The sequence below is a fragment of the Thalia democratica genome, chromosome 7 (genome assembly GCF_965202585.1).
Source record: "Thalia democratica chromosome 7, ktThaDemo2.hap1.1, whole genome shotgun sequence".
Classification (NCBI taxonomy): domain Eukaryota; kingdom Metazoa; phylum Chordata; class Thaliacea; order Salpida; family Salpidae; genus Thalia; species Thalia democratica.
The window spans coordinates 35903661-35913348 of record NC_139171.1 but is presented as its reverse complement, the minus strand read 5'-3'; the positions used below and the strand labels follow the sequence as shown (position 1 = coordinate 35913348).

The following is a 9688-nucleotide window of genomic DNA, read 5'->3' as shown; positions in this document are numbered from 1 at the left end:
TAACAATCAGATTGTTCAAAATATACTAGAAAGTATTTAATAAAACATCCGTTAGAGAATAATATATTACAGGTACAGTATTTAAACTTATGAAAAGTGATTTAAAAATTTTGATTTTAATATTTGCTTACTTCTATACTTAATTAAAACTTATAGAGTAGTTTTGACAGAGATAACTTAAGTGAAATATTAAGTAAAACTAATTACGATGAATAGATAAAAATACAACAACTAGAAATATAAGTTACTGAACAAACACACATTTATATGATGTATTAAACAAAAACAGATACGGTCGATCTAAAAAACTTTACTGCATTTAAAACAACTAATTAGCAATAACTCAATCAAAAGCTAAAATTTAAGTTATACTAAAGTAATAGTATTTTATTACCGAGAAAGTAACACTTTGTAAAACTGAGCAAAAAGAACATGAAAGGGAAATTTAAAAAATAAAACATTTTTATTCATAAGTAAAATTTGAATTATGTTAAGATAAATTACATTTCAACATAACCTACAATATTTCTTAAAAATGTTTTTGTTAAGACAAACATCTAAACTAAAACCATTGTTACACAAATCTGATGACATTTAAACAATAAAAAGTAAACTTGCTTGAGTATATGACCCAAACAATGTTTTTACCTGTGAGACTACTGTTCCCAGCGGAATCATAGACCACCAAGCGCGTTTAATATATCCATGTCTACTGCTAGCTTGCTTAACGATTTTCCGATAGCAGAACACAGCTGTGAATAATAACAAAGAATCAGAACTATTTCAGTGATGATAAAAATTTTAAAAACTTGCTTGTTAGTTTGTATAGGCAACACACTTACAAATCAAAGTGTGTAGCAGTAAAATTAAAAAGCAAGTTTCGCTTGTTTTAAATGTTGAATACTGTGTTATAGTAAATAGTTGTAATAAGTCAAATTTGTAATTTTGTTTAGAGTTAAAAAAAAACATTCTGTATTTTCACTTAAAAAACAAAGCTTACTTTAAGTATATTTTATCTTAAAATGAAGCTTAAAAAAACTTAACGATTTAATTAATTTAATTTCAAAGTAGCTCACTTTTTTCTGCATGAAGTCCCGTACTTTCCCGCTGAACAATTTTGAAAGAAACTTAGTAATACCAGCGATAAGTTTGGAGAAAGCGTCTTTTGCTTCAAAATTTATCTTATGGGAATATATTTTAGTTGAACAGGTACCGGGCTGAGTCTGAAATAAAGTTAAAACTTTATAGAACTAGTTATAGTTTTAATTACATTTTTTACCTTTGAGTTCAACAGTCTTAAAAAGTATTAAAAGTCTTTACTTAACGGTTTAGATCCTTAGCCGTTTTTTGTGTCTTTTGTAGGTTAAGCGCACTAAAATAAAGAGATCATTCATATACATTTTTAACTTACTTTTTTTTTGCGCTTGTTTCAAGTGTAAATGTGTTTTATACATACTTTAAATTTTGTTATAAATCATAGAGGTTCATAAACTAAGCATTTTTTTCAACTAGTGTAACATTGACAAGACAATATGATGACTTTTATATTTAAAAGTTGTTTGTTTAATTATTTTATAAGTCTTTTTAACTCATATTAAAGTTATGTAATGTTTTTTCATCAAATGAATTTATTCAAATAATAAAATCTGTATTGAATTAAGAACTAAATGCGAAAAGTTTTGGTAAAAAAGTCTAAAAAAACGTCTCTACCTTTATTTTACCACCAACAAATTGAATTTTAACATTTTGAGATACATAAACTCGCTTGAGATACACATTAGCAGTTGCTGAGGCTGATATAGTTTTGGATATAGTCTTTTTCCATTTCCAAAATCTGATATTTTTATCAATAGTTACTGAATCTTATAAATAAAACAAACTTAATGCAATAAGTTGTAAAATAAATTTTTTATACCTTTTAGTATTATGCAGTTACATTTGCAAAGATTTGTTTACACAGTATTATAGATAAAAAAAACTACATATACTTAATTTAATAATAATTTTAATAAATGAAACAGTACATTTATTAAATGCTTTTTAAAAGCTTTCCGTTTCATAAACTTTTGAATTATTTTAAATATTATAAACTGTATAAAAAATTTAAAATTTTGTTCTTCTAAAAAAAGAGTATAATAATTTTAAAACAGAAAACTTACCTACAAATAAACTTTAAAAATTAGTACATAACAACTTAAAAAAAATAAACTATTCTTTAAGGGTTACTTGTACCAAATAGTCTTTTAAAGATCTGTTTGAAAATGTAAGCTATAAAAAAATAAGTTAATAGCTAAGTTGAATAAAAATTTTTAAGTTTTATACTTAACAAATAACTACAAATAGTTAAGGAAAATTAAAATGATTTTATCAGCATCTTAAAATTTAGTTTAGTTTTTATATTATGAAAAAAATACTTATACTCTTAATTAATACAATACTAGAACTTCCAAAAATGAATGTGAATATAGCTTAAGAAACATTTTACATTTGTTTTTATAGTAGTATGACTTTTAAATAAACTTTTACTTAGTTTATAATTACAAAAGTAAGATAAAACTTAGGTTGAAATAAAATGTAGCACACAATGTATTACAGTACTCTTGACAACTTTTTAAGTAACTTAACAGATAAAAAAAAAAACATAGATTTTAATTGTTATCTCCAAACTATGATTTTTTTATTTTAGTTTTTAATTCATTTTACTTGAAGGTTTAAAATTTTATATTTGAAATTTTTATTTAAACTTTAAAATTTTTATTGTATTACCCGACTGTAACAGAAATTTTCTTTGACACTCTAACACTTCCAGAAAGATGAACCTCACCGTTTTGTAACTGAGCAAGATAATCAGTTGCTGAATTTTGTTTGACTTTTATTTTGTCCCCAAAAAATGAATTAACCTTCACACTGTAAAAATAAAACTTTCTTTTTTTTTGGTATATATTGTTTATTGAACGACAAAAAATAAAGCACCAATAAGTTTAGTCCAAGGACCTGGTGTACGAAAAACCGTTTGATTATTGCGTCATACACTATGGATACAGTTTAATGTTTTGTCCAGGACAATAGGTAAAGTTAAAATTTAGTTATAATACTTTTCTTAAGTTCTTAGCAAACTAAAATAAAACTTCATATACTTCACACTTTAACCACTAATAGTTTCTTAGTTGGTTATATGGAAATTTTTTTTAATGAATTAAAAGTTTAAATAAATATTTTTTTTTATACAAAATTATTTGAAACGACACATATACATGTTGTATAAAAACAATACAGCTCATAACTTTATTTTTATTTTTACGTTTGTATTACTTAGTTATGACAACTATATACTTTTGTTTATTTATTTAATAGTTAAACGGTAGTGTTTTTTACTTCCTTCCTTCTTAATTTAATGTCTACTTTATTGTAGTACGTATTAATTATAAATGATACATCTAAATCAATTCACTTGGTCAATTTATAGCTGTATCCATTTTTATCACCAGAAATATCGCCAATTTTTAAATTTTTCACTTCTTTGACTATTCCATTTGCTGTGGCCGGGTGTTCTTCTACAAAAAATCAATTACTTCAATATTCATTATATTCAGATAAAACTAGCACTTAAGTTTACAATGTGATAGTACTTAAAACTTAATAAAAAACTTACGACAACAAAAAAAAATACCGATTATATATTTAAACAGCTAATTTTCATAACTTTTTCAGCTTTTACTTTCAATTAGCTTTATATTCGTTATTTATATCTATTTAACATATTTGAACAATTAAAACTTATTTACTAAAATCGACGTAAACTTCATCACCCTTCACTTCAAGTCCATAAGAAAGACCAATTAAACAAGAAACAAGCAAAAATACTTTAGTTATCATACTTCTAGATGTGGGAATAAATTGTGACAAAATTAGTTAATTGTTTTTCTTTTATACTAAAAGCCAAAAAAAAGGCTGTTTGGTGTACGTTAACAAATTTAATGTTTTACGTAAGTAATATCGTAGTAGCAGAAATTAAAAGACCACTTGTTTTACAATCAAACACAGTTTTACTTGCTCCAAAAGACTTAAGGGCATAGATTTTTAAAACTTGATAAATTTTTTTTTAACACTTAAAACCGAGTTTAAACAGATTAGTAACATGTTTCTAATATTACTCGCTTAAATAAATATCTCTTATCGATTAAAATTGTGTTTTCGTAAAACATGTAGTTTAATTCCAGAAACTACAGTCCTTGCATAATATTTTAAACATATAAATATTATAAACAAATATAAAAGGTTTGTTTTAAAGTGTATAAACATGCTTCTATAAAATAATTATCAAACTCAAGAAACAAACACTTAATTTTGTATATTAGTTAACAAAAAACAAGTTTAAACTATGCTGCTATAATAACAGCTACACATCAAAACTTCTCAAGTTATTTTAGAATAAATTTTTAGCGATACTAAGCGTTTTTATACCACACTCCTAAAGTCATAAATACTTTTAAACTGTTTTGGCAAAATGAATTTTGCTTAAATGCATTTATAGTAAAACTCACTCCCGAAAAGGTGTATACAAATAAAAAATCTAGTAGTCATAATTTTGAAACTTTCATTATTTTTCTTAGAACTAATTTAGCTACAGTACTTGAAATGTTTTTTTAGTTAACTTATGAATTAAAAACTTTATGTAGTAAAACTTTTAGATATTTTAATTAAATAAATTTAGCGGAGTTTTTATTGTCTTAATTAAAACGATTATTAACGTTTTTCAAAGATGTTAATCAATGTAGTTTGTTTTATTTATTTGCAAAACATTGTAACTTATTTTATTTTATCGTTAACTACAAAAAAAAAGTTTACTTATACTTACTTAGCTTAATTAAGTGTTGGATAAAGCAGTTTAACTATTTTTTTATATACTTTTTAAATATATATATATAAATACTGATTCTAAGCAGAAAAGGTTTGATTTTAGAAAAAACTAAACATTTTTTATTATTAGGGACCAAAATTTGACTAGTAGTTGTATAAATGTTAAAGTATTTATTGCTTATAATACTATGTTAATCACAATACTGACAGTTTAATGTATAAAATATTTCGCTCGTAAGCAATATGTGTTAATTGGTCAAAAAATATCTTATTTCATTTAACTAACATAAGTATTGTTTATTTTTAAACATTTTTTTTCTTTATATTTTGTGTTTGAATTTTCCTCAGAATGTTAACTTTTCAGTATTTTAAACTTAAAATAAAAGAGTTGCCATTAAAATTCACAAATACTAACGCTTCCTAAAATTTATAACTTTAAATGTATCATATTGTAGAAAAAGCTAGGTTCTAGTTCAAAAACAAACTTTTCAACTGCTTTTACTAATTGCTTATTTTACTGATTTTTTGTTCTTACTTAATACAACCTGCTTTACTCAAGTCGACGTAAAATTTATCATTTTTGTTTTCAGCCCATAAGAAAGACCAATATAATAAGATAAAGCGGAAATACTTTTTTACCATACAGTTTGAAAGCAGAACGCTTGCACAGAAATCTGCTAAACTATATTAATACGCATTTCCGTAAATTCATTTCTTACGTAAAGCTTCGGATACTACAATACCGCATGTTTTTATAGTAAACATGCTTCCTTGCTTAATAAGACTTAAGGGCGTGAGTTTGCAGAACTCAATACTGTTAATGATTAGTAGGTACTTATATTACTTACATGTGAGTTCACAGCTTTATGTCGTGCGAAGAAAAGAAACGATGTTTGTTTTGAAAGCGGTTTTTTATTGCTTTCGACAACTAAACTCCTTACATAAAACTGTTTTTATATTATTTTCGTGAGAAGCGTTATAAGATTTAAAACAAAAAACTTTAAAGTATTTAGTGCTACTGAACTGTAATATATTTTAAATGTAATATTAAACCTGCACCAACTACATCTTTTTGCACGAATCGTCGGTTAACTATGGGTGACTCTTGAAGACATGCTTTATACCTTTGTTAGATATTTACTTTTAAAATTTAAACGTTATACATCATTTAATTGTGTTTGGCCAGCAGTGAAAGTATTTTTAATCGTTGAAGTTTTAATTTTTTTTTACAAAAGTGAACTGGTTTAAAACTTACTAGAAACTGTTAGCATTAAAGTTATTAAACCATGATAAGTTAAAATTTTCTAGGTATTTAATAAAAAAGTAAACTTTTCTGTTTTTAAAAGTTTATACCACTAGATCTAATTTATTCAACACCAGGATAAGTATATTAAACTCATCCCTGTTTTTAAAATTAATAATTATATTTTTAAAAACACTGTTAGACAAACTTTATTATAGTTTAGTTATTTAAATAATAAAAAAAAGGTTAATATTAACAGTTGCTTTAATTTTGTTTACTATCAATATTACCCCTAATCCTTATACTTGTTTGTCTTTTTTTCTTATATGTTCTTTTACTTTTGTTATTTTTGTTTTCTATTACTTTTCTACTTTTATACTTTCGTGCAAAACTGACCCTAATCCATATAAATTCATCACCAAGGCATTTTAATCTTATGATAAACAAGTCCTTGATGTTAGTTTTAGTTTAAATAAGACTTATTGTAAGAAAAAAGTAAGCATCTTTTTACGCCGTTCATAGATATATTTTATTCGGTGTTTTAACCAGAAAAATGGTTTCAAATAAGTGCGAAGGGACATTTTTGCACGAAGGGACATTTTTGCACCAAGACATTTTTGCAAGGCATCAATTTTGCACGATACTAAAGATAGATAATATTTAAGTAAGATTTAAATTTGAGTACTTATGACCTCATTGAGCGAGTTTTTGTTTACTAATTATATTTAAAAAAAACAATTTGTATTTTATTGTTTATTGAACAGTGATAAAAAAGCGCTCTAAAAGTTTGGTCTAAGGACCTGGTTTACGGAAAAAAATCTTTTGGTTATCGAGTCATACACCACGTTTTATTCACTTCTTGAAGTAGAGAACTCTGTTCCTTATTTTTTTAAACATCATAACGCATATGTAAGTTTAAAAGTGTTTCATAAGAATGTTTTGCTTAGCGTTACGCACTTGTTGAATTGTTAGAATTTTAAAATATTTAATAAATAAAAGATTATAGAAAAGGCTGTTATATCGAAAATCAAAAGTTTTACAAATTTAGTTTTTGTAAAACCTATTTCATAGTTAAAATGAAATTATAAAAGTATTTATTTCGCAAACTTTACTTTTTAGTAGATCTTTCTTGTGTAGTTTTATAATTACTTTTGCTTAGAAAAGTAAAACCTACCTTTTATTTAGTTTTAGCTGCAAAATTAAGTTTTATTTAAAATTGATAGTCTAAGCCCGGAGGAGACAGGTCAAATATGCATGAAAGGACACTTTTGCACGAAAGGACATTTTTGCACAAAGACACTTTTGCGCGAGTTGATTTTCTTTTAATTTTTTATATTAATTTTATTGTTTAATATCTATATTTACCTCTAACCTTTACGCTCGGTCGATAACTTTTTTTTCGTTTTTTTATATTTTTTCTTGTTTTCTTTTATTTTGTATACTTTCTAATCTCGTGAAAAAGTGTTTTCGTGGAAACGTGTCTTCATTTCAAAATTTCCCTTGATAATTTAATACCTAAATCGGCAGTGTCATTGACAACACTCATGTAATTTCTTATTGATTTTGCATCTAAGTATTTTTGTCGCTAGTCCATTGTTCTTGCTGTTTTATGAGAAAAGGATGAATGCAGTCTAGGATAAAAAAAATTGGAATTGCTTCCAACAAAGTCTGCTAAATGCCGCTTCTCATGAGACCAAACAGGATGTTTAGGTAACTCATTATTTTTTCTTAATGTGTGGGGCTTATTCTGTTTATTTGATGATTTGAAGCATCAAATATCTTAGCTTGAAATGATCAATTTGTATCATCATCAAACTTATTCTTCAACAAGATACCAGAAATAGCGATTTATGGAACTTAATGCAGTGGTTGCACATAACCTATCAGAACTTTTGTAATTTTGTATTTAAAATGCTGCATGTCTAAGGTCGCTTCTAATTAACCAATATTTTACTTATATTATTTTAAGTAATTTTTTTTTTTTTGGTTCAATTTTTAACTTTTTGGTAAGGTTGGTTAGAGATAAGGGTGTAAATTAAAAATTTTGGGTAAGGTGGGTTTGAGATAAGAGTATAAATGTTTTTGATATTGCTGTATAATCGATTTACCTCATTTGCATAATGTTATGAATGAAAACATTTCTAAAAACTTACAACTGCAGCCGAGCCAAGTCATTTTACGCTAATAAAACAGTTTTGCTATCAATACAGAACTAATTAAAAATAATTTTTGACACCATTGTTTAAAGAAACTGAAATTTTTACTGATCTTTGCATAAACTGCTGCATTCCGTATTGGATCAACTGTACTGTAGCTCTAGCAGCGACTAGGATTTATTGAAAACGTACTTTTTTAAACAAGTGGTGTCAAAAATAGTTTTTAACGAGTTCTGTTTTGATAGCAAACTATCTTATCAGCGTAAATGACTTTGCTTATCCATCCAGCTCTGGAAACAGCTCCAGGACGTTGAGAAGTGAAACCTTGCAAGGGTTGATTTCCAATGTAAATTAAGGCAAGCTCTTTATATTCATCACGCGGAAAAATTAAGATATTGATATTTTTGACAAATTTCAAAAGTAACTTCTAAATAAACAAATTCACGTAGTTGGTTTTTAATTTAAAAAATTGACTATTAAAAGTAACTATTTTCGTAATTTTCATTTGTCTAAAACTGTATACAACATATAACTGTATCAACGTGTTTTTTTCTGTAAAATGTGAATATATTAATATAATATAAATCTAAAACTATACTCAAAATGTTAACATTTGTAAGTATAATAAACTTTGGTTATACATGACTTTTTATTTTGTTTATTTTAACAATAACGCTAAATTAACTTATTGATTTTTATAACATTAATTATTTATACTTTTTATTGAATTATTCATCGTAGTCATTTATTTTTACTTTTCAGGCTTTAAAATTCCAATTTAGGATTGTCGTTGTCTTTGTAATTAAAATTATTATCATTTTTAATTGAAACAGCTTTATTTGTTAAAGTTGTAATAAAATATTACTACTTGTTTAAAAGCTACTCTATGAACGTTATTAAAGTAGTTTTTATAGAAAATAAGATACCTGAATGATAGTCCAAACATGTTAACATAAACATATTAAATTATTAGGTAATTTGTTCAAATCAAAGTATGTAAAATAATTAACCTATACTCCTAGGTCATAACCCAAAACTTCTAAATCAATTTACTAACTATTATTTCCGGATAGTGCAAACAATATAAAGTGTACTATTAATTGAAAAAACAAACCTAAATTGTTTTTTTCTTTAACTTTTTGGTAAAAATTAAGGGGTGCAGTTCACAAACCAAAAAATACGTGATACGTAAAATAAAATAGAAGAACTAATAACTGTACATTGAAAATATATAACATTACGATGTTATTTAGATCGAAAATGTTTTGTTTAAAATAAAACAAAGTCTAAGTAAGTAAGTAATAAAAAATGCACTGAGTGAAAACAAAAATATTTATTGCAAAATTTTACTAACATAACAACAATTGCAAACAACTTCATAGAACACATTTAACTTACTAAACATTTTCTTAAACTTTTAAGCTAATCA

At 25.2% G+C, this 9688-nt stretch overlaps 1 protein-coding gene across 1 annotated transcript; it reads right to left on the bottom strand.

The window, feature by feature from the left end:
• Window positions 1-258: 258 nt before the first annotated feature.
• Window positions 259-3876, bottom strand: LOC145840785 (uncharacterized). The gene is made up of 6 exons (XM_082948118.1): window positions 3786-3876; window positions 3452-3554; window positions 2767-2907; window positions 1711-1834; window positions 1077-1223; window positions 259-752 (listed from the first exon to the last, which is right to left on the bottom strand). The coding sequence occupies exons 1-6, from the start codon at window positions 3874-3876 to the stop codon at window positions 675-677; spliced, it is 684 nt and encodes a 227-aa protein (XP_082804244.1). The 3' UTR covers window positions 259-674.
• Window positions 3877-9688: the final 5812 nt, after the last annotated feature.

Excerpts from the sequence above, each read along its gene's own strand:
- LOC145840785 (XM_082948118.1), bottom strand. The coding sequence starts at position 3,876 with ATGATAACTAAAGTATTTTTGCTTGTTTCTTGTTTAATTGGTCTTTCT. Across the intron at positions 1,224-1,710 it reads TTGTTGGTGGTAAAATAAAG|ACTCAGCCCGGTACCTGTTC; the intron begins GTAGAGACGTTT and ends ACTTTATTTCAG. Across the intron at positions 753-1,076 it reads GGGACTTCATGCAGAAAAAA|CTGTGTTCTGCTATCGGAAA; the intron begins GTGAGCTACTTT and ends TATTATTCACAG.